Source organism: Anopheles maculipalpis, chromosome 3RL, assembly GCF_943734695.1.
Source record: "Anopheles maculipalpis chromosome 3RL, idAnoMacuDA_375_x, whole genome shotgun sequence".
Lineage (NCBI taxonomy): Eukaryota > Metazoa > Arthropoda > Insecta > Diptera > Culicidae > Anopheles > Anopheles maculipalpis.
The window spans coordinates 30646463-30672014 of record NC_064872.1 but is presented as its reverse complement, the minus strand read 5'-3'; the positions used below and the strand labels follow the sequence as shown (position 1 = coordinate 30672014).

Below are 25552 nucleotides of genomic sequence, written 5' to 3'. Positions count from 1 at the left end.
TTTGAGGAGCGATCCTCGCAACAAACTTCCACCATTTTCCATTTTCCGCCGCTCCATTTCGCTTTGCCCTCAAAAAATTCCTTCTAGTATGACCCTAACTGTACAAAAGCTGTTTTTTCGGTATTTCGTTGTTTCGCCATCGTTTCTCTATTCGGCTGCACCAGAAAAACAAAAGAACAAAGTTTTTAAAAACAGTAACATCCAAATCCGCTTACCGTTTTGCCACCGGTACGCCTTTTTTTGCTGTTGTACGAGTCGTGATTTATGCTGCAGGCGTGTCGGGAATGATGGAAGTGAAGAACGTTATCACCAACGTACCGAGGAAGGACGTCATATCGTTGAATGTCATCCTCTGACCTTCGGCAGCAGGTTCTTCCGCAGTTGCTGTATCTCCTTCGGTCATTCGTTCAGCCTGCTGCTGCTGCTGCTGCTCTCCATCCAGAACCGCATTTTCGGTTGTTTCGGCATTTCGACCGATCGAGCCGGTTCGTGGACGTGGCATAATCGTTCTGCTGCTGGTAGATGCTTCGTTGCTACTACTACTAGTACTATCACTACTGCTTCCCTGACTGCCTGATGTCCCAGCACCGACAGTAGTGTTTTCCGTTTCACTGCTTCTGGTCGTTTTGGAAACGTTTTCCACACCAGAGGCACCAACATCAGCCGCGTGCGGTCGCTGCGGCTGTTCGGTCGGGTTTCGGTCAGGTACGTTATTGTTTGGCTGGACCGCTGCTACTGGCTGTTGTTCACGTGGCGCAGCGGCGGCAGCGTTAGCATCCTGATTCGGTTGCAATCGCGGTATACGTCTGTCGATCGCCTGATACACACGATCCAGATGTTTCTTCCTATAAAGGGAGACACAGCAAAACAATTAGTCTCAAAAGTTACTCCTGGAGCAGAACGAACGCCCTTCACTTACAGATACAACATCACACCAATAAACAGTACCGTCAGGCAGCGCATCGGAGACGAATAAAGATAGATGACCGTGATCAGAATTCCTACCCGGCACATGCTGAAAAACACATCCAACCAGTCGTTATTTTCCTGCTCCTCGACGACAATGTTAGGAAAGCGGCGAGCACGGGCAGGGGCACCTGCTGCGGCGGCTCCTGCCCCTGCCCCTGGAGCTCCATCCTGTGGTGCTCCTTGTTCTGTTGCTGCTGCTGCTGCGGTAGCTGTTTCGGTACCAGTTTCCGATGGTGTTGCCGACGGTGTCGTCGCACTTGTATCGCCAGCTACCATCGATGAGCTCGTTGGTGGACCCGAGGAGCTAGAAGGAAGTGTTGAAGATGATAGTACACCGGCTGGAACATTTCCAGCATTTACAGCAGCGGACGGAGCAGTCGGAATGTTGGTGGCGGAAGGAAACCCACTGGGGAAGTAGGGTGCTGGTGTCATGCAGGGGTAGTACGCCAGATTGGGGAATCCGCCAGCCATCGTCGTTGGTGGTATCACTGGCACAAATGGAACAGCTGGAAAGGGTTGCGATCCAGTGAGAGGATTTATGGTTGTGGGGACCGTCGTTTCTGCAGTTCCAGCTGCCCCTGGCAGTCCCGAGGCAGAATATAGGGCGTTCGCATTGTTTTGTCCATTAATTCTGTAAATGGGGAAAGAATAATTACATTTAATTATCGGAAAGAAGATGGCCTTCTGCAGTCCGTCTTGTAAGAATAAATGTAGAGAGCAATCGGTTATAGTAAGATCATTAGAAGATTTTCTGGTTGCCCGGGACAGGGGTAAGCAATACTTACAGATTAACGTATCGGTTCAAGTACTGCGTGTACGTTTGCTGCATAAAGCTTTGATAGGCGGCCGTTTGCTCTGCGAATTGTGACGTTCTCGGAGGGTTCATCCTCGCTGCTGTAGATCTTGCCTGCGTAACCGATCGTTGGCGTAAACCATCACCACCTGCCCCATCGACTACGGTTTCTTCCATCTGACTCACACCGTCTCGAGCGTTTCTTGCGTAGGAAGCTGCACTGGTGCCATCCGAACTAATGCTGGCAGCATTACTATTGGCGCTACTGGCCGTATTCGTTGCCGCGGAGGATGATGTGCTGGCGTTAGAAACCATCTTGCTGTTGGTATTGTTGGATTTGCTACCACTGCTGCTACTGCTGCCACCGTAATAGCTGTTCTTTGGCGTGAAAACTAAATGCACCGTGTGAGCCTGCTGACCATCGTACTGGCGAAGGACATCCTTCAGGACCACGCTGTCGCTGAGCAGCTGTCCGGAGTAGATCAGCTTCTGTTCATCGGTGCTCTGTGAAAGTAATGGAAGGAAGAATGGAGAATAGTGTTTAAAAGCAATGTTACAATCGAAAAAAGAGACTTCTTCCTTTATAAAAAAAGCCACATAATGCTCACATTAAACAAATCTTTTTCCACAGAGAATCGGTGTACGTGGTAGCATTTCAACTAAATATCACACAATGGAAGACGCTGCAGTCTCGATTAATTAAAAATGCACAGTATGCCAACACTGGCGCTCGTATGCGTCATATGCGAAGGCTGATTTAATTCCTACTGTTAGACCTATCGTAACAACTTCGATGCTACCACTGGTGCCTCGTTATCATACGCTGAAAACAGCAGTATTTTGAGGCTGTCCCACACTACACCAACCATTTCACTCGACGGTTCCAACCCAATCAACGCTGTTTTTGTACACACATCTGCAAACCTCTTATCATTATCCAACTGGGAAGGGACACGTATTCACCATACTTATACAGAAGGTGACGAGAATTTGTAGCCAGGCAGGCAGGCGTATTTTATTTGAAAATTAAGCATGACGAAATCCTGGTCCTGTGCCCTGTTACTAGTTTTTTTTTTTATTATGATGAGGTTGTTCGTTTACTTGCCGCAGCTTAAGATACATTTTAAACTAACAGTGCATTTTGGAGGCGTTTTTCAACATATTTACTCAATTGTCCCACCGATTTCTTTCTATAAAAGTACCAACATTTTCTTCACGATCAGGTTGACAAAACTATGTTCATAAAGTTAAATCTTACATTGTGCTAGACAACCGCATTAAGCCAAACAAACAAGACAAAACTCCGTTGTCCTCCTAATCGCGTCTGAACCTAACACTGGATTGTGTACAAAACATTGCACAAGCAAAAACGACAGATTAGCACTATCTACGTACCGCCACCACCTATCGATTTAATTATCAACTGCCGTACAGAAACAGAAACGAGCGGACGGGAATTTCCACTGTGTACGTACTCTACAGATTTGCAACGGATTTTACACGTAAGTGATAGCTATTTAATGTGTGTTTTTTACAGATATTAGAAAGTAAGGCACACATGCCCCTCACTGGAAACAAAGTTAAAGATAATGAACGGGTTTTATGTTACGACTGTGTCAACGGTTCTGGAATCTTACAGCCAAGACATATCCTACAAAAATATCACTGCGATTATTACCACTATGATTATTAGAGAGATTGAATAAGTTTTTTTTGGGTACTTTGGGCACTTAGGGTTTGAATCCATATTATTAAAGCCGTTGTTATCAGTTGGGTGTCAAGAAATAGAACTTGGTCGTAAGGATACGTCTCAAAATTTCCAATTTCTTCACTTAGAAATAAAGCAAAAAGTATGTACAAATTTTCAAATAAAGATCTTTGTTTTTTTGTGCCATAATTGTTGCCAGTCAATTGATATTTATGTTTTTCTTATGCTAATAAAATACATGATACATGCATGATGATAAACGAACAGTGTGGTGAATAGCTAATGGACACAGCGAATTCAAATGAAAAACATTTAAAATCAATCTGTTCAGCCAGCCTGTAAAGTGCACAGCTGTTCTGAACAATCTGTGTGTGCTTCTGAACAATCAATTTACAAAACAGTGACGTGTCCTTCCTTCCAATCTCTCAGCACAGATGTAAATCGACGTGTACTTCTACCGTTTTTTGAATATTCTACCAACACAAAAACAATAACCAACTGTCGATATAGAAGCAAATAATAAATCAATAACATTTCCAGCTCGCGAGGGACTGTTTCTGTTCTCGTTCTTGCACGAGGGATGCTATTTATGAGAATAATGATGCAATACAACATGGCAATGCTTAACAGTTTAGCTACACCACCAACCAGAATCGCGCTGATCCATAATTACCGGTCTGGCAACATTCTGGTGCAATAGAGGGTTGAATATGCTCATCATAGAATATTGCATCCCTCGCAGGCGACAAATAAAACAATTAACACACACGCCAGTGTCAAGTGTGGGTACACAACTGGTTTCACTGTTCTGTTGTTACACGTGGCCAAACAAACGTATTGTTAGCATCATCGGTATGTGTGTGAAAAGATGACCTGTTTTGTCTGTCGTACTCGTTGAACAACAAGTCCGTGCTTCTACGGAACAGATCAGCTTAATTAGGCTTGTCATACATTTAATCGTTAGCCGTAAAAGCGACCGGTATGGTGATGTCCAGCCATTTGTCACGTGTCGCCCCCCGGAATGCTCGACTGCAATCGATACAGCTGTCTGATTCATCCTTTACTCGCATTAACGGACTGCGCCGTAGCGAAAAGTCGATTATTTGTTGCCCATCTGTAGCGCTGGGTTTACAACTCTTTCCCAAATCGATATCTGTAATTCGCTCAACTGAAAGCCGCACAAAGGTGGGTGAGAAAGTGTGGAATTTATGGTTGATACTTACCGGCTTTCCGGGGTAAACTTCCGTCAGATGGCCCTTTAACCGACGAATCGTCCAGGATGGTTCGCATTTGATGGTAAGGTCCTCGCATTGCTGGTTGGATGCTTTCACGATTAACGTTACATCCATTTTGCTGTGTTTGAAGTTTCTCTAGTGACTAGCGACTGGACACTCCTGCTCTAGGCAATCTTGGTACTATTTAAACGTTGAATCTCGTGTCACAAGCTGATTTGATCTGGTGCTTGCTAAGATAAATTTTACGACGTGGAATTGATGTTGGAGAATACCGCACACACCTCCTCTAGCTGCACACAGTATCCGCGGGGGGAACGTCGGTTTCTTACGTCGTCGGAGAGGCGTTTAAATGGGAATATTTTTTATTTCCCCACACTACTCGTACCTCGTCCAACATCCACGATCTGTGTTTTTTATGCGCCGTTTAACCAACACAGGGCGCGCGGATACACCACTACTCTTGCCTTTGTTTTTATGATGATACCGCTGCGATATTCACTCACCGCCGTCCCGGGATGACCCTGGGAGGGTGATTTCGCTGATGTGTTTGTAGCTTTTTTTTTCCTTCCTCAGGTTTGTTGTTTTCAATTTGTGTGAATGTGTGAATGATGATAAAAAATATGGAAACGTCCCGAAATTCTATCAACAGTCAAGTAATGGAACCGCGACTGCTGTTTGCTTCAGACTTCGTACCGTTTGCGTGTGTGTATGTGACACGAGAAGCTGCTGATTAGCGGAAGACCGCACTTTGCCACCCAGGTTCTCGAAAAGTTATGCTATTACGACCACTTTCCTAGGTTGCTGTGATTTCAGATAAGTTTTGCTTCGATGTTTTCTTCCTTATGCAAATGTAGTCGCCCGCGATGTAGTCAGCTCAGTTAGCCAATATTGACCTCGCACGGGTGGCAGATGCAATGAGCAGCTAGCAGCTAAATTTAGAAAACATATAACAATGTATTTGCGCCTTGATGGAGTGTTTCTTGTTGCAGCTACGATTTCGATCGAATAAGTTACAGCTTCTGACTAAGTATCGTTAACTTTTTCTGAGACACAACTTTAATTACACTGTACGCAGCACACACGTATCAACACAGCACACACACACGGAGGTCACTTCCTGCACCGTGCGCCACGGTCAGCCGATTTGACCGATGTAAAGTTCGAGGTAAAAAGTTCGCTAGCGTTTCAATTCCAACCACCGATTTGCTTCCTGCGATGCACTAGGATAATTTGATATTGCACCACAATAAACAGTCTACACTTCCAATCAAACTTCCTCTTGTAGCTTACGATACGATACAGCTTTTCTCACTTTTGTTCAGGAAAAAGACACACAGCGGCCACACAAAAACAACAACAAATGGATGCCCAATTTTATGCTCCTTTCACCAGGCGCTACAAACGATGCAGGGTGCTGCTTCGATCGGGGAGTATATTTCGCGTGCTTCCCAAAGACGTATCGCGGCACTTTCTTCTCGTTTCGCGTTGATAACAAAATTGAGAAAGTTATTCGTTCAGCACATCCGACGAGGCCATTGCACACACCAAAACCTGCTCTCTATTGCTTCGGGGTTTTGGGCTCAATGTTTGTACAGTGTGTGGAAATTGTGGTGCTCGCTGATTGGTTGCGGCGGAATCGAAGGCGAAAAAAAAACTTGTCCGACACTGACAGCTTGCCTTGACAGTTGTACGCAAGTTTACGGGTTGAAGTTCCCCACACGCAACAATTTGAAAAGAAACCGTTATTATTGCTATATTACATCACAATCTCATTACAATACATTACATTACATTGAATATGCACATGCAGTTTGATGAAATTATCGCTCTAATTGAATTTTAATCATCTAGAATCATGGGGGGTTCTCAGGTTCAGTTTTAGCTCGCTTCACAAACAGCACTTTGGCACTAAAACATCTGTCGACTCGTTCAGTTATTTCTTGCTATTTGACCTTATCTGAGAACTGAATAATAAGCCATGCATACTGGGAAACAGCGTAGAGGCCACTTGATACTCGGTCCTGCTGTGTCGGAACCCGATTGTATTCCGTGCTGAAGGATCGTTCAAAACTATCTTTCTATAATTCATCTCCTTATTCACCATGCATGAAGTTGTTTAGTTCGATCCGAGTCCTTCGTGGCAGGCGATAGAGACACTGGTTCTCTCTACTGGGAACCGAGACTCAAATCCCATCCGGGCTGTTCGTCCGTGTTGAGAATTGACTATTCAACCTAAACCCTAACTTAGGAGATGAAGAATGTTACCCATATCCATAACCTACTATAATAATAAAATCATGTAAAGCCAGTAGTTCAAAGGAAGAAATAAGGTAAAAAATCCTCAAAACTTTGATTAACTTTCTTTAATTTAATTCGTCTTTTTACAGAATTTATGGATAATTTTTTTAGCCATATGTTTGACATCCCTGACGTTTGCGATTCCTGATGAATTGGGAGGAGAAATCTAAACTATTGACTAACAATCTTAGTAAATGGCCTCACTATTGTATAAATAACGAAATAATGGACCGGATAACTACGGCCCTGGACCGGTTGTAAAGGGCCAGGCCAGTGGCGTAGGCGACAGCTGCACCGGTCGTCAAACGGCAGGACCGGAGTTCAAATTACATCCGGACGGTCCCCCCGTAGTGAGGACTGACTATCTAACAACGTATTATCAACAAGTCTAGTAAGCCATTGGATGGCCGGCGTGACTCTAGAGGTCGTTAAGCCAAGAAGAAGAATTTCCTGTTGATTGTTGAAATTTAGAAGTACTAAAACTTTTTTTTATTTTTATAAGCACTTGTATTCTACTAAATACTATGTTTTTGTTGCTATGCGTTGATACAATAGAATTACTAAGAAAATATATTAAAAATAAATGAACACATTAATATTATTAGACTACTACATAAAACAAACACAACAAGTACAATTTTTTCCAACGATCTTCACACGTCTGTAGGAAACATTCAAAAACTGCAAACCTTACCCTACAGCGCAAACGGTTTCAAGTGCAGCTGGATTCTTCTTATCAATGCATTCCTAAACCTGCGGCGCACCACGCCGCATACGCAACAGCAAAAGACTGGCACACAAAATGTCGAGTCCCATGCGAATCTGGAAATACTATCAATAATTCTCGATTCTACAGCACTCGATGCTATCATCTCGCTAGCACGCTGCTGCTGCCTTCGGTATCCCTCCTGATACGGTGCTCCAGCTCGGCACAGGCAGAGTCGTCGTCGTCAGTCCTGCTTCATCCACCGAACTGTAAAGATGTTTCGTCTTTTAAAATGTAGTGAACACTTATCAGTGCGACAGTTTACTCGTGCCAAACATGTAAGCTATCTCTCAAAATGGCCTCTCGCTGATCAGTTGCTATCGGTGGAATAAATATAATGGGCTAACTTTTGAGATATTTTTCTGCTATCAAGTTATGCGTTAAGTGCTAGTGTCGAAAAATCCCGCCCCTATTGATCTGATCTCCATTTTTTTTTTACAGACCGGAAAAGTGATTGCTATACGCCGCGAAGATCAATCAGTATGGGAACGACGAGCATCCTTCCCACCGGCGGTGGTGAAAAAGCTCATCAAACAGGGCGTGAAGGTGATAGTGCAACCGTCCAACAGGCGAGCCTACCCGATGCAGGTAAGTGTCACTATCGCACGACTGGGGTGGTCCAGTAGCAGCATCGCATCACACTGTTACCAGGGATCTGCAGTATCAGGAGAATGATTTAGAAAGCAAAATCTGTACGCGTCAACGTTTCTGCGTACTCTTATCTTAATGGGGGTACAGCAGCAACTCAACTTAAAGATCGTGATATGATTTGAAAAACTTCAACAACCAATTCAATCACCAACTAATATGAAAAGCGGACACAAACTTTTCCACTGGCCCTCAACAAATGTGCGCTATATTGTCGGACGTCTTATCGGCTAAGCTTCACTGGCGCTGGTGGTCCACATGGCACGAGATAATGACGCAAAGGAGGAGGAATTTTGTGTTTCTCTGTAGATTCTGTGGCGTCCTTGGGTGTTTTCATCTTCGCAACAAACATTCCTGCTTGAAAGACATCCCCTGTAGGCAAGGAAGACCTTTCCGATAAGATCGCATTTGTTGCAGTTGCATTTCGATGCTTGTTCACAGCCATACGATGTTGATCCACGTTTGTTAAGACATTGATAATGCAAGTGTAATGAGATACTGCAGAAATGCCTTTGAAAATTATCACATAGTGGAACAGTTTCTACTACACTTCTCATGAAAGCACGTGAGCTCAATTGTCCCTGTCACTAGTTGCGTCTTAAGTACTTCAACTACTTTGTTTAATACGTAGTCAATTTTTTTTTTGTTACTATCGCCTCCGGCCCTTATATTGGTGCTTCAAGCCATATCACCGGCAATATCGACCTATCTTCTGAAGCCCTGTTATTATTGCAATTTGATTAAGCCTGATATCGGGAAAAGGCAGATAAGGTTATTGTCTACCGAGTCATCGGTATTGCCAGCACGATTCGGCGGCGGCGGCGTAAGCGTGACATCGTCGACAGGGCACGGTCGGATCTGGTCCATACGAGCTGATAAGAGAGTTGCTGATGGGTATTGTACACACCTCCTATTTGTGTATTTGTTTTTCTTTTCGTTTCGCTCTTGCTGTTTTGATACGCCACCCAAAGTATTGGGCCACGAGGTCTCGATTGTAAGGCTTCAATGAATGGGAATGGCAAAGAAAAGGAAAATCTATCAATGGTTGTCAAATGGACAATATGACTGAGCTGAGATTAATATCAGCTGGTTGGGAAGCGAATGTTAGAAATTGTTGTGGATGTTTTCAAAGTGAGAGAATTGTCCGATGCGCAGAACGAATGAAGTAAACACGGTCTTTTTCTCGTAATGCGTAGAACTAATGTAATACGCACATTGGTTACATAAAATTGGCACATCTTGGCTTGACGATCTACTAGGTTCGATCATCCAATAGCTGCCGTTCGATGCCGTTCGATCATCCAATAGCTTACTAAAGCCTTATTGATACCTGGACGAGAGAACGGTCCAGGTGGGATTCGATACCCAGCTCTGTCTTGTGAAAATCAGCCTCGCTATCGCCTCGGCAATCGTATCACCCCTGAGAAGGAGGATAATGCCCTTACAAAGCCTTGGCATATTTAGCTACACTGTCTTCAAATCGATGAAGGGACAATAGAACTGACGATACTGCTCTACCCAGTTTCTGTAACGCGATTGGCAAGTCAGTTGAATTTCTTTACATTTTTTCTAAATATCCGTACTAAATATCCTTGAAGCACTCAAACTTTTACTAATATCCTACCTTTTTTCCGATTTTTTTCCCCGATTAGGCATATCTTAATGCAGGTGCCACCGTCCAGGAGGATATCAGCGAAGCATCTGTCATCTTTGGCGTTAAGCAAGTCCCTGTCGATGCTCTGATTCCACAAAAAACCTACTGCTTCTTTTCCCATACGATTAAAGCGCAAGAATCGAACATGCCACTGCTGGACGCTTGTCTGGAGAAAAATATTCGCCTCATCGACTACGAGAAACTGATGGACCGCAATGGGCTACGGTTGGTGGCGTTTGGAAAGTATGCCGGAGTGGCCGGCATGGTTAACATTTTACATGGACTCGGTTTGAGGCTGTTGGCGCTGGGACATCATACGCCGTTTATGGTAATTTGGAAAAAATCTATTGGTCTAGTGCCGGCTACAGTAATCTTTCATACTCATTATCTCTTTGTAACAGCACGTTGGACCTGCTCATAACTATCGTAACTCTTCAATGGCACGACAAGCCGTCCGGGATTGTGGATACGAAATATCGCTCGGAATGATGCCCAAATCGATCGGTCCGCTCACATTCATCTTCACCGGCTCCGGGAACGTGTCGCAGGGAGCTCAAGAAGTATTCCAGGAGCTTCCGGTTGAGTTCGTTCCACCGGAAATGCTTCGCAAAGTGGCCGAACACGGATCGACTAACAAGCTGTACGGATGTGAGGTGAGCCGTTCCGATCATCTCGAACGGCGCGAGGGTGGTAAATTTGATCCCGTTGAGTATGATCAGTATCCAGAACGGTACATTTCCACCTTTAGCAAAAACATCGCACCATACGCGTCCGTAATAGTGAATGGAATCTATTGGGCTGTGGGAGCACCGAAACTGATCACTATTCCCGATGCGAAAAATCTTCTCCGACCGGCTAATACACCCTGGCTACCGACAAGCCGTGGGTCGCCAGCCCTTCCCCACAGGATGCTAGCCATCTGTGACATTTCTGCCGATCCGGGTGGTTCGATCGAATTCATGAATGAGTGTACCACGATCGATACGCCCTTCTGTCTGTACGATGCCGACCGTAACAAGGATCAGAAGAGCTTCAAGGGTCCCGGTGTACTCGTCTGCTCGATCGACAACATGCCCACGCAGTTGCCCCGCGAAGCAACGGACTTCTTTGGCGATTTGCTGTACCCTTACGCACTGGACATTCTCCAAAGTGATGCTAAAAAGCCACTAGAAGAGCACAATTTCTGCCAGCCGGTGGAAGGTGCTATCATTTGCAGTAACGGAAGTCTAACGCCGGGCTACGAGTACATCAATGAGCTTCGGGAGCTGAACAGCCGGTCGCGCCACAAGACGGAAGGATCATACGAGGGCAAAAAGCGAGTGTTGGTGCTGGGAGCTGGTTTCGTTTCAGCCCCGCTGGTAGAGTACCTGCACCGTGAGTCGAACGTTAGTATTAAGGTAGCGTCGCAGTATAAGGAAGAGGCTGACCGGCTGGCACACCGATACCAGGGCGTGGAGTCGGTATACGTGAACGTGCAGGACGAAAGTGCCAACTTGCAGAACCTGTGCGAGGAAAGCGATGTGGTGGTGTCTCTGCTGCCATACTCACTTCACAGTGTGATCGCGAAGCACTGTATCGCGGGTAAGACTCATCTTGTGACTGCGAGTTATGTGAACGATGAGATCAGTGCCCTGCACAGTGCCGCGCAAGAAGCGGGAGTTACGATCATGAACGAGGTGGGTCTTGATCCCGGTATCGATCATCTACTGGCACTGGAATGCATTCAGGACGTGCAGGAGAATGGTGGCGTTGTTGAGTCGTTTGTTAGCTTCTGTGGAGGTCTTCCAGCTCCGGAGCATTCGGATAACCCACTGCGCTATAAGTTCTCGTGGTCACCGCGAGGTGTTCTGCTCAACACACTATCTGCGGCCAAGTACCTAAGCAAGGGTCAAGTCGTTGAAATATCCGGTGGAGGTGAGCTTATGTCTGCACCTCGGGAGCTAGAGTTTCTGCCAGGATTTGCGCTAGAAGGTTTCCCTAACCGTGATTCGACCAAGTACCAATCGCTCTACGGATTGACAAACATCAACACGCTGCTAAGAGGAACGATCCGTTACAAGGGTTTCTCGGACACGATTAAACCGATGCAGCTGCTCGGACTGATAGATCCCAATCCCCACCCGTTGCTGCATCCTCACGGGCCAGAACTGACCTGGAGACAGCTGATAGTGAACATGCTCGGTCTGGCCGATGCGGATATTTTCATTGAAAACCTCAAGTATAAGCTAGCGGAGCGCGTTGGTTCGATCGAAGGTTTGGAAGAGCTAGGATTGTTGGAAAATGCGCCCGTAGTGAAGATGGGCACACCGTTGGATACGCTCAGCTATTACCTATCGAAGAAACTAGCCTTTGGTAAGAGACCAACCGTCATTAATACTTATCATTTCGCAACATAATACGTTTCTCGTTTACCTCACTAGCGGATACCGAACGCGATCTCATCGTACTGCGTCACGATGTAGGAATTCGTTGGAGCGATGGACGACGGGAGGAGCGTGGCATAAACTTTGTCGTTTACGGTCAGCCCGCCTCGCAGGGTGGTCACTCGGCGATGGCCAAAACGGTCGGATTTCCGGCAGCGATTGCAGCGAAAATGATTATCGATGGTACGTAGCCGGATTACCAGTCCCAACTGGAAAATACCTAACCAATTTCTAACAACCGCTCTCTATTGCTGCTTGCTTTTAGGCGAAATCCAGCAGCGTGGAGTGGTGCTGCCATTCTCGGCTGATATCTACCGACCCATGCTGGCACGTCTAGAGCAGGAAGGTCTTACGGCGACAACCACTACGAAGGTTCTATGAAAGAGGAACGTAGATAAATGGAAACATCGTCCAGATAGTGCGATCGCAGGATGTGTCTATAAAAAATGGACGCTTGTTTGCAAGTTAACCACATTGTGCTTTCCTACAATTAAGTCTAGATGTAATGAATGTTGCCAGAAATGTTAAAATAATTGAAATTGTATCCAAAACAAAGACTACCAAAAAAGAATAAAGACGATTTCAGTGGTAAGGCCTTGTTGTCTTCCAAAGGACCTTCTCATCTAATTAAACTAGACCCTCAAACGATACCTTGTCTTCCAATAGGGCTTATAGTATTTATCTTGTTGCAACAAAAACCTCCTGATGGGAAATGCCTTTTAGTGCTAGTGATTTCATAATGGAAGATCGTTCAAGTGACTACTGCTTTTTCTTCTTGAAGTGTGAAGACCGGTGCCTTTGTCCCCTACTGAATCTACTGATAATCCTTCTTCACGTTCGTTGACGTTCAGCTACCCTAATCGTAAGTCCTCGTTGTTATGGAATCTTGTCTACCTGGAGGCTTTTCGTCCAAGAAACCTTATCTATGCTTATCTACTAATATATCCTTTTAAAGAGGTTTTTTGATTTTTGCTATCTACTAATCGACCTTGAAAAAGTCTTTGAAAAGGGCCTTGAAAAGGGCATTGAATAGGTTTCTTCATTATGTTCACAATCATTCCCAGAATTAGAAGTCTAGGCGTGCTCAATGGATCAATGAGCGTATTAACTATTTTGAAATATTCATAACGAACTATAATTAAAATAGACGAATCCGATCAATCTAAATGACTACTATTTTTTCATGAGAAACCGGTAAATGCGTGACAAGCTCAACCATTATAATTTGAAGCATACAACTATTAAAACGTCTAGTGCAGAACAAAAAATAAATCAATGGATCAACTAATAAAAATCAAGAAAATTGTTTAATTTAAAATAATGGCGTTATTTATACATTCTAAAAAGTTTATTAATTCCAGATTGCTTCTAATTATTTCTAATTCTAGCTCTTTTGCTTTAATTTAAGTGTAAATAGCATTCATGAATTTGTTTGCTGTGCTGTGAGTGTGTGCGTATGCCATCGCCGTGTTATTGCAGGTTCATGCTAATGGGCTAGCGGAAATGCACTTCAACCTCACCAAGCCGCACTGCATGCATACATGTTCATCTGCTAAACAGTACGCACTTTAAACTTCACGATGCTTATCAGCTCATCCACCGGCTGGTGCACACGACTACCATTGCAACCATTCAGTTCATTCAGTCGGGTCCAGGGTCGGATCCTATGCGGGCCTGGCAGGCAGCAATCGTCACGACCGGTTCGCCGAGTTCGCAATGCAGTACGAACAATCGGATTATTTATCGTAACAGCGCGCGTTCTGTTCCGTCCGTAAACCCGCGCCATTCGTTAGCGAACCGTTGAGTGAAGTGGAAGCTCTCGCCGCATAGGGCCTAACTGCGTGGCGGTCGTAGTGTGCGATAGAGTGGGTCGATGTGTTATTGCGTTTATGTTTTTTTTTTTTGCTAGTTGCTTGTTCAACAGTCAACAGGCCGAGGAGTTGAGAAAAGGCAGTTGCTGGCTTCGCAAGCTAAGCTAATTAGCGCTGCGGAACAGTGTGACGATTAACGCTGCTGTGTACAAACAACAGCTGTAACTTCTTCGTTTTTTTGTGTTTGAAAAACAGTGATTGAGTAGTTGGATGTTATTTTGAGCCAAGAAGAGGCATTTCTACGATTAACGCCCCTCAAACATTTCCAGCACATACACTACACCAGATTCGAGCTCCAAAATCACTTCCAATCGCTCAAGGTTCTGCACCCGGAATTCTGATAAGCAGTACACAGGAGGTTGACCCGATCCTCGAACATCAGAAACGGCAATGTACCATGCTTTACCCCCCTCTGTCATCTATCACACGTTGACTCCTATACGCTTTAGTAAACCCTTCAGTTCGGCCTATTAGTACAACGGATCTTTCTTGTGTGGAATTACTACGACTACTACCAATTTGGATTACTATTGCAGCCTACCCGCGAGTGTGATTGATCTGATGCGATCTATCAGGCTATAACGGTGACGAAACGCGCGCGTTTGATTGTGCTTATCAGTGGTCCTGGGGAGTGCGAGTGCCTGTTGCTCCCCAACAATTGTGCCGTGACCCCGTGGTGTATGGTGGCGGATTAAAATCCACTCACAGTGTGAGCTCTAGCTGCGTGTGTGTGTGTGTTTGTGAGTGTAAGCGGGTTTTTTTTAATCCGGCCAGTTGTTCCGATGCGCTGATACGCGCTCTAACCGCCACATTTCTCGGGTTGTGGTGTACGTTGTTCGCTTACCGGGCGATTTCAGTATGCGGATGATTACGGCTTTTGCCGGGTGTGTGCGATACTGCAATTAGTGTGCCATCCAGCCGAAGCGCCACGGACGAGGATCGTTCGTCACTCGCGCAAAGCAACGCAACGTGTCGCACGCGAAGTGCTTTAAACGCTCGAACGTTCCGCCATGCGTTTGGCGTTTCGTCAATAAGAGGAACAGAGCTACACAAAAACACCTACCTTAACGTGAACTTTGTGCTTTGAGAAATACACGTGAGACACGGTGAAAAGCGTGTATTCTCAACTTTGTGTGCGTGTGTGTGTGTGTGTGAGTGCAATTTAAAAAAAAAAGAAAAGATCGCGATTGATCGTACTACATCATCATCAACAACATGATCGGCATTAAATATCTCAACGATGCCCACCTTAAGGGGTTCGAAAAGTACAAGGTAGGTACTTCCGTCGGCGACGGAGACAAGCTATTGCTAACAATTGCTTCGCAGTACGAAAGGGTGGAAGGTACCTGCCCTCCATCGTGTCTGGGATCGTACCACCCCCCTGCCGGCTTTTAATTCGCTGAATGTGATAAGTGGCTGCATATGAATTGGATAACTTCCCTCCGTATCTGGAATGCTGCGGCAAGACAACAAACAACGTCCAACGTCTGTGTGCGCATACACATTAGGCCTAAATTCCTCTCATATCTGCCTGAAGAAGACGAGCTGCTCCTCTAACTAAGAATCGTATGATCTCAGTGATGATTATGAAAAATGGAACCTCGGTAGAGCCCAAACAAAAAAAGGGTTTCCAATGCTCGACTTTGAATGGGGAATGTCCCACTCAACACAATCGTACAACATTCGTTCGGTTGATTTGTATCCAATGCAGCAAACGATTGTGATAAGTGTGATTTGGTCGTGACGCAACGCAATTCGATTCGATTTAGAACGGTTGTGCTTTTGCTATCGAAACAGTGGCTTTGTTATCGTGTTATTTATTGCCACCGGTAGCAGTCGCTAAGGTCTTTTAGATCTTCCCGCAGAGCCCCGTAGTATCAGTTAGTAGGGTGGCTTTTTAAACCCCTACAAACATGTGTGGGAATTTTATGGGATACTAATCAGATTCGATTCGAGTCCCCCGTTTGTCATTGTTTTTTTGTCGAGAAAGTGGCCAGAAACCTTCATCCAGTTTTTAGTTCTGAAATCGCTATTGCGTCAATAATTTCCGATGACCATTACGAGTTACGTTTAAGCAGAACTTTGCTTGTAAACATAGACTGAGTACTTTATACCTCACATGCACAGTACGTGTATTTATACCTCACATGCAACGTATTTTTTTTTCTTTTTAAAAATCCACGTGTTTAGTATTTAGTGCATTAACTCCATACATTCAGCAAGCCTTCCCATCGGAGCTGTTTACCGTTCGTAACACGTTTTCATATAAAACAATTGGCTCAATTGTTTCTTTTCCTCCCTTGCTGCTTACCGTGTGACCTTATTCTGCAAAGTCGGACAAATGATGCGACAGTGGTGGTGGCGGTTCACTTTCCCTTTTCCAAACACCTCAAAGAACTGGTACTTCAATGGGGTATGATTATTATGAACTTATCGCTTGAAGACCATTGTCCAAGTCTGGGTACTTGAATGGAGCTTCCAATCTGCGAGCCGTCTGGGTCGGTTTAGTAGACGGTCTCGGTACACTAAATTGTCGCACAACGAGAGTTTCCGCTAGAACGAAGCTTATTATTTAATCCACTTCAGCGTAACTTAGTGATGTATGTAAAATTTGGATGTGAAAAGCTTCCACCACAGAGAAGATTGCAATCCTCCAAAGCATAATCCAGTGTGGTGATTTGTTTCGGGGTTTATTTTTTAAAAAAGCGTAGCTTAAAATAGGAAGCGCAAACCATAGCAACAAACACGATTCATCCTTGATCTCTCTCTCTCTCTCTTTCTCTCTCTCTCGTTTGGAATTGATTGTTTCTTCTTGTGTCCTTCCGCCGTATCGCGACGTTACAGTCACGTATAATGACCATCGTACGACCTATGCCCTATTTCCGCCACCCCAGCAGAACTCTATGCTAACTCCTTCCAAATTGATAATCCCCACTGCGAGGCGAGGGAAAAACAGGCTTGATTATCGGGTCATTGATTGCTACTTCGGTTGGGGCCCTCACTTTCCAGCTACCACCAAATCGTCCGACATGACTATATTCCAGTGGGTCGATCAATCGGGTGCACGTCGAACATTGGCGTGCGAACGGTAACGCCTGTTTACAATCTACCAAGTTCCTCAGGGAATGTTTACCGTTCGGGCTCAAGTAGCGATAGAAGGGGGGAAAAGACGCGCACTTGTGGCTATTTGAATGCCGCTCCGTTTTGAAAGGATGCGTAGAAAGAAAAAAAAGGAACCGAAGCCAAACAGGGCAAAAGTTATGAATAAATCAGACGCCATCGGCGCCACTATCGGTGGCTAGCTTGTGGTATGACCTTCCGGGGGGAGAGGACAATATAAAAAGATAGAAAGTGAAAATGTTCTATCTACAATGAATACAACTTAAAGTATCGATATTTAAATTATTTTTTCCCCAACTGTTCATTGCTTTTTGTGCCATGTGTATTATTTCAAAACAGAATTATAATGCGTTATCATTTTAATTTGAGTAGTTATAGTCCGAAGTAGACGTCGTCTTCTTGGCTTAACGAACTACTAGATCACGCTGACAATCGCGTGGCTTACTAGGCTTGTTGATGCTACGTAGTTGAATGCTCAGTCCTCACTTTAACCCCGTTTCTGCCGCGTGAAGACCAGTGGCGTTATCAGAACTATAAAAAGGTTCGTGCGGTTTTAGTACAAGCGCCGTAAATCATTCAATTTTTCTTTGGTGCAATCTTGCGAACAATGCCATTTTGTAGCGGCACTTTTCTGACTTTCTTTTCCCCCAGCGTAAAACAGTAGTTTTCATGAACTTCGAAAATGGCAAAATTGGTACCAAATAAAATGTTTTTGCAGGCAAAAATCGGCTTCCGATCGGTTATCTTTTATTAATGGAAGTTTATGATGACCATGCTCTATCAGAAAGAACGTGTCAAAAGTGCTTTGCGCGGTTGAAAGGTAGCTATTTTTTTGAAGTACAAAGAATAGCTCCGGATATTCCTCGAAATATGAAGGTAGAGAAGTTTAAGGCAACGCTCGTTGAAGCTCCTTCGCAAACGCAGGACGAGCTTGCAAAGGCGTTTGAGGTAGCTCAGCCAGCCATTTGCCAACGTTTAAAAACTATGGGGATGATCGGCAAGATAGGACATTGTCTGCCGTACGAACTGAAGCCAAAGGATCTTCGACACCCAGGCCTATAGATATTCAAGAAAAACTCGACCACCATGTGGGAGCACCGGTAAAAAAAAATATTTAAAAATGCTGAAATGGAATGTCCTGCCCTTCCCGCCGTACAGCCCAGACATTGCACCTTCTGATCTTTTCCGATCGATGCAACATGGGCTGGCAAAGCAGCACTTCTTCAATTTTGGAAAAGTGAAAAAAAAGGATCGATGAATGCATAACGTCCTAAGAATCCTCCTTTTTTTCTCGATGGAATACGTAATTTGCCAAAAATATGCACGCAAATAGTAAAAATTTGCGATTAATAGTAATAATCAACAATAGAAAATACTTTGGAAATTGAAAGAGTTATCAATTCTCAATAATCATGCTGAAAATTCGAAAAAAAATCGCACGAACTATTTATATTCTTGATACATTTGTAATTACTAACTACAGTTGCCGAGTTGTGGCAATTCGGTGAAGAAAACGTGGACAATGGTAGACAAAATCCTTAGTAGAAGCTGCCCATTTTAAGGTAGTGAATGATTTGTGTCGTTTATGGCAGGGCGTTCGGGATAATTTTGACAGTCACCTACGGAGAAAGCAAATTTTTTTTTATGGCAAAATTAATGATCGGGGAATTTTTTTGTTTTAGAAATAGTAGCTTACCATGTATTTTATGCATTTTATTTAAAATATCCGCCCTCGGCTTCTATAACGGCCTCCACCGGCTCTCCGGAACTGGGAACAAGCCCTGGCGACAGTTTCGCGGGGTAGGGCCGCGAAAACGGACCTGAGCTCCGCCTTGGTGTTGCTGGAGGTTCTATTGGTGTCCCGTTCCACCGCGCCCCACACGAAATAATCCATTGGATTAAGATCCGGGGAGCTGGGAGGCCACACATTCGGCGCGGTGAAGTCGTTGAAATTGGTCGCCAATTGGTGCCTGTATGGCACGGAGCGGAATCCAGCTGGAACACGTACGGTCTGCCGTTGGCCACTCTCGTGATCTAAGGCTTTACGACGGTGTCCAGCATGGAAATGTACCCGTCCGCGTTCAGCCTCAGCCCCTGCTCGAAAAAGTGGGGCGGCATCACGTCCCCTTCCGATGACACGCAGGAAAACACCATCACCGTCTAGGAGAACTTGGTTTGCGGCACCCGTGGCACGTCCGCCGGGCAGTAAGCCAGCCACCGGTTGTTCTGGGTGTTAACCGTGTCGGCGGTTGTCGCGTCCGGCGCGGATCATCATGATGCATGTGATCCGCTTCCACAATGTACTCTTTTTTGGCATTTTTTTTTATCACGGGATGGTTTCGCTGCTTGTTCTGTACACTGGTTTTTAGCTGTCGAATGACGTATTGCTTGTTTTCCTATGCTAACTCCATCACGAGTTTTAAACAAAAATGTAACTGTCAAAATTACCCCGAACGCCCAAAAATTTCCAGAGAGCCACTAAAATTTCCAAGCGTAAAGGCATATTTACCTAATCTTTCTGTAATCAAAACGGCGAACGGTGACTGAACGACAATTTCTTGCATTTCACCCATTTAGTTACATAACCTTTTTTTCGGATACTAATTCAATATAATATTGAACTAATGCTTTTGTATGATTTTCTTGTCCATTCCCAAAATCTAGTACAACTGCGTTGACACTAGTATTCTTAGCGTTTATGTTATGCACCCGTTCTGGAACAAGGTCGTTCTATTTTGTCCCCGATGGATAGCACCCAACCTGCTTACGTTCACCGGCTTTCTTCTGACGGTGGTGAATTTCTTCCTAATAGCGTATTACGATTACGATTTTCGGGCGGCCACCAAAACTCCCATACCCATACCGAACTGGGTATGGATCTTAGCAGCGATCAATCTTTTTGTAGCTTATACTTTAGGTAAGACAACTACCATTCACCATCTTATGTGTCGATGTGTGTCGATCATCATATTATTTTAAAACAAATTGTTTCCTTCCACTGCACAACACTCAGACGGTATCGATGGCAAGCAGGCACGAAGAACTGGAACCAGCGGGCCGCTGGGCGAACTGTTTGATCATGGTCTCGATTCCTACTCGGCAGTACTCATACCGATCTACATGTTCACCATATTCGGTGCGGCTGATCTACCGCCGGTACGAATGTTCTTCATCACACTGAACGTGTTTCTTAACTTCTATCTCCCGCATGTGGAGAAGTATCTTACCGGTGTAATGTTCCTGCCATGGGGCTATGATTTTGTTATGTGGGTAAGTTGGTGGCATTGTCGCTCGATTTCTTAACGCTTGTCCTTAAAAAAAAACCCCTATTCTACCATTACCAGGGAGTTTCGATAACATTGGCGATCACGGGAATTTTCGGTGCGGACTTCTGGCAGATCCCAGTGTTTGGCATGAAACCTTGTCACATATTCGAGCTAACGCTTTACGTTTCCGCCGTCATTACTAGTCATCCTATTATTATATATAACGTCTACAAGTAAGTCGTTCGGTATCGTGTGGTGTTCAATTTAACGCAGTTCTCTAACGTCCTTTTTATGACCTTCCTTTTGCAGATCTTACCGTGACAAAACCGGTAAAATGCGAACATTTAGTGAAGCAATTCGACCACTGGTACCACTCAGCAGTCTATTTATCCTGTGTACCGCATGGGTGCTATGTTCCCGAAACGGAATCATCAATATGGAACCACGGCTGTACTTTATAATGTGTGGCACACTTTTCTCCAATATTTGTGTAAGTTGCTACGAAGCATTCTGCCTCAGTTGGAAGTATTTAATTAACATGTTGTCCCTTTTTCCAGTGCCGACTAATTGTAGCACAAATGTCCGATACGCGGGCAGATCTTTGGAACGGGTTGCTCAATTTACTCTGTGCAGTTACATTCTTCACTATCCTACCGTATCCGGCACTTGGATTGCCCGACCTGAGCATCCAGATCGAACGATACCTGCTCTACGGACTAACGTTCTGCGTAACGATCGCGCACATTCACTACGGTGCAGGAGTAGTACGGGAAATGTGCCACCATTTCCGGATCCGTTGTTTCAAAGTAAGATCGGATGCTAGTAAACGTACCACCACCACGAATACTAATAACCTAGATGTTAACCGTAATGGTAGCTATCCTAACAAGCATCATCTTAACCACCGCCAGACCAAGTCCAAGTAGTGTGGAAATGCTCTGTAGAGAAAATCCCACCATCCCGCTATAGGCCACTTTACGCCATTACTCTAACAAGAAAATGTCTACCAGCAAGAATTATTACCACCTTGTTTTGCTTCGAGCAGATCGTCCCACTGGAAAAGCGAAAAGCGAAACCACTAGCGCTGGTTTAGACTATGTGGCCTGTATTGTGTTTGGGAAAGCAATGTGTCGATTGTGTTGCGTCTACCATCCCACGTGTGTAAAGTGTCCAGAGATGTACGCGGAAGATGTGGTTTTAATGTTACTACCATTCGCTAAGGGATCTACATACAGTAGTACGATACGATCACCCGGTAGGCGTTGTTTGGCATACATAGCATTATTGTGGCTGCTGATTAACACTTAGATACTCGTCGCATGACGCTGTGTGCTGTTTTATTTTAAATGCTCCCTAGAAACTTAACTGCTCCATGTCATTCCTGTGGATCCTCGCCATTTCCAGTAGTAGCTTGTGTGTGTGTGTGTGTTTTTGGTAGAATTTTTAAACTTCAATCAACTAATAACTTATTATGCCTTGGTTTCTTTCCAACACTCATAACTAAATGCCAATCCGTTGCAACGATACTATCAACTACTGATCAAAATACTCTAACTTTAACGCGTACCGAGGACAGATTGCACCGCACGATAAGCCTTTACTAAGCTACTAAACCTCATACGGTTCGCTCGTTCGCTGTGCTACGCATCACAATAAATCTATCCCAGAGAGATCAACTAAACAGAATATCGAACAGACAAAAAAAAATCAGCATGCCGTAAAGTCAGATGATAAGTCCTCCCCCATCCCCCGGACCCTCTTCCTTCAGGAAAAACAAGCTTAGCAACCGGCGGCCAGCAGCATGCGTGGTTATCCATCGGAATTGCAACCGTTAGGCGCTGTGACACTGTAACACTAAACGTATGTATTTCTGATCGCTCATCACGCGTATCCACAGATACCGACCACTCCGTTACCGCAGACAACCCCGCCAGCGGACGATATGGAGGACATCGAGCTGTAATGAGCTAGGGGAATACAGTTAAGCGACTTCTTCTTTGCCAAGTGGTGCTTTGATAGCATAGCCATACACGTATTGTTTAAGCTTCCGGGGTAAGGAACGGGAATCTACTTTTGTACATAAATAGTTTCAAACAAAACAAAAAAAAAGATGGACCCGGATTACAGAACAGTCGATGTACATAGGTGTTGTAAAGAATGTGAGGAAGGTGTTCTGTGGAAATACAGAAAAAATGCATGGTGATAATGTAGTGATTTTGCCTTTTCCCTTTTTTTGCATGAACAGCTACAGTGAGTAAATGAGACAGTCATTTGTTTTACCGAGCATCGGTAAATATAATTTAATTCCGAGAACTCGCTAATTTGCAGGTGTCTACTTATCAGGTAAGTACGTTACAAACTGATACTCTTTACTATCGATCGTCGCTGCTTGAAACTGTGAAGAAGGTCAATCTTCAACTCCAGTACGATTTATGCACTGAAATATGGTTTTAAACATGAAGAAAGCCTAATAATACGATGTTCCTATTTCGTACGACCTGCAACTTTGGGTATCAATCATCAAGGATGTACTTAACAGAAACTCACTTTAGCCCTTTCGAACTCATGGACTTGCTCTGTGGAACTCTAGTGTATGTTTCTTTGAAAAGACTATAGACAAAATGGTGGCTGGCTGTTTTCGATTGCAGCCCGGAGCATACCACGATCCATCACAAAAAATGTTTCAGAAGCTTAAGTTAGAAAATATTGGTCCGATATACTGGACACGTAATGTAGCACGAAGCACGTCGAATAAGACTGTTAGCACAGCTGATGAAATCATCTGGATTCTTCACACAAATCCGAGACTCCCCACCAACATCTAATGAAATGGAAAGCATTAAAATAATTGAGAGCCTTGTTTGAGATCTCTGCTCTAACATAAATAATTTATGTTAACATCTACTCAAAACATAGCCCACATGTTTTGTGTGCAAAACTATTCTAACATTAATCGCACCTTATCAGTTCTACATTCCATTACGCTTCTTAGTTTCCGATAAGAGGCTTAACTCGTGTGCGATGAATTACGTAAATAAATAGTGAAATTTGCTTCGATATGAGAAAAGCCATTGCATGAACTGTTCAACAAAAAACCTGTACGAACGGGTCATCAAAATTAATCAATTTTGCTCTACAATTGTATAAAAAACGGACAATACGGCGCTAGCCGTCATACTTACAATAAATAAATAAATAAATGGAGCAAAACAAATTAGGTAAGTAATGGTTTGCCAAAAGTTTGTTAAGGTTAAACTATTGTAAAACAACTTACCATACTTCTTGTCAGATATGCTTAAGAAGGCTTAGCTCGCCACATTTTATTGTGCTAGAAGAGTATGTGATAATTGAGGTACCCAAATTATGTGAAACAGCATTTTTTTATTGCTTGGACCGCAATTGGCCAAATGGTGGGCCAAATTTTGTAGCACCACCACCATAAGAAAGAAAGCAACACAAAAGAAAAATTATTGTTGAAGCCTAACGCTATCTTATCAAAATAGCACATTCAGTTTGCTAACTTGTTCATGCATTCAATAGCTCTTTCGGACCAGTGTATCGCTAGCCGTCATGGGAGCAGATCGTTTGATAGAAATCCCTCGGGAAGATTGGGAAGAGTGGCGTGATTTGTACAAACAGGATTGGCCCCGCCATGAGCGAGCATATAATTTGGTGCAAAACTACATCGAATGGTCGAAGCACGATCGTAAAATTAAGGATCTAGCACTGTACAGTCTCAATGGCAGCTGGCGGGAGAATGGGACGTTTGTCGTAACCGTAAGTAACGCTTGTAACGCGTTCAGTGCAAAGTTCGTTCAAAATGTGGTTCTTTTCTTTATTGCTTCGAATATCGTTAAAGGATCGGATAGATTTGTACATGCACACGCTTGACGAATCATTGGACACGCTGCGCCGCGCACTGGAACTAGTTGACTGGGACTACTACTATGTGGCTTTGATGTGCGAATATGAAACGCTGCTCTTCGACACCTTCAAAAAGCTAAACGTCCGTGTGTTTGTGGCACGCCCCAATGTAATGTATTTTATGCCAAAGGAGGAAGCTTTAAAGCTGAGTGTTACAATACCGGAAGGTTTGCGGGTTGGGCCACTGCAGCCACAGCATGCTAAAATTATAAATGACCTGTGGCCTCACCGTGAAACGGGTTCGGAGTTTTCCCTGGAGCGATTAATCCGTTGGAACCCTTCGATGGGTTTGTTCGGCGAGCAAGGAAATTTGCTTGGATGGTGTCTGTTCACGCAAAGTGGTGTTCTCGGCTCGTTAGGTGTAATCGAACAACGAAAAGGATACGGCAGGATTGTAGTGATAGAGTTCGCCAAACGGTTGGCAGAAATGGGCCATAACTTGTATGCGAGTGTTCTGGTGGAAAACGAACCATCGAAAGCATTGTTTACAAGCATCGGATTTAAACCGATCAAGAACGTAAACTGGATCCGAAACTGTGAGCGCAAATTCGTCGAGTGGAGCTGTGGAGCAAAGCTCGAATTCAATTAGGTTGCTGGACTGTTACGGCTGTTGACCAAATAGATAAAAATAAATACGTTGTTTTGTTTGTAAAGATTTAAAACTTTGTCGTGTGGTTCGTAATGAAAGTCGTAATGCAAAACAAGCCCAGTTTGCGTGCAAATCTTGACTATTGACATATTTGACAATCCCATATGAACTATTCAATTCGATCATGTGCCAAGATAACTGGCCAGCCAAGAAGATGTTTTACGATGAAACTTTCTCATTCTTATTATTAAACACTATAACTACAACGGGGCGGTGTCTTCACGTGGC

General features: G+C 44.2%; 5 protein-coding genes across 6 annotated transcripts in view; 3 read left to right on the top strand and 2 right to left on the bottom strand.

Annotated features, from left to right (window-relative positions):
* The window catches only part of LOC126564267 (SUMO-activating enzyme subunit 2-A), a 354644-nt gene that overhangs the window by 19640 nt on the left and 309452 nt on the right, over positions 1–25552 (bottom strand). The gene's annotated exons all lie outside the window — the stretch shown is intronic.
* LOC126564317 (uncharacterized) lies at positions 263–4819 on the bottom strand. The gene is made up of 4 exons (XM_050221319.1): positions 4694–4819; positions 1755–2266; positions 920–1600; positions 263–845 (listed from the first exon to the last, which is right to left on the bottom strand). The coding sequence occupies exons 1-4, from the start codon at positions 4817–4819 to the stop codon at positions 263–265; spliced, it is 1902 nt and encodes a 633-aa protein (XP_050077276.1).
* On the top strand, positions 7917–12931 carry LOC126564046 (alpha-aminoadipic semialdehyde synthase, mitochondrial). The gene is made up of 6 exons (XM_050220955.1): positions 7917–8047; positions 8211–8357; positions 10070–10399; positions 10473–12423; positions 12492–12677; positions 12760–12931. Exons 1-6 carry the CDS (start codon positions 7985–7987, stop codon positions 12873–12875), a joined length of 2793 nt encoding a protein of 930 aa, XP_050076912.1. The 5' UTR covers positions 7917–7984; the 3' UTR covers positions 12876–12931.
* On the top strand, positions 15576–22375 carry LOC126564740 (ethanolaminephosphotransferase 1). Of its 2 annotated transcripts, XM_050221837.1 has the most exons (7): positions 15576–15637; positions 20150–20402; positions 20499–20755; positions 20830–20984; positions 21061–21241; positions 21309–21557; positions 22328–22375. In XM_050221837.1, the coding sequence occupies exons 1-7, from the start codon at positions 15581–15583 to the stop codon at positions 22361–22363; spliced, it is 1188 nt and encodes a 395-aa protein (XP_050077794.1). In that variant the 5' UTR covers positions 15576–15580; the 3' UTR covers positions 22364–22375. The 2 variants fall into 2 exon arrangements, with proteins under 2 accessions (XP_050077794.1, XP_050077793.1); XM_050221836.1 differs by lacking the exon at positions 22328–22375 and having other exon boundaries at positions 21309–21700.
* On the top strand, positions 24313–25264 carry LOC126565701 (uncharacterized). Its single transcript, XM_050222905.1, has 2 exons — positions 24313–24528; positions 24611–25264. Exons 1-2 carry the CDS (start codon positions 24322–24324, stop codon positions 25262–25264), a joined length of 861 nt encoding a protein of 286 aa, XP_050078862.1. The 5' UTR covers positions 24313–24321.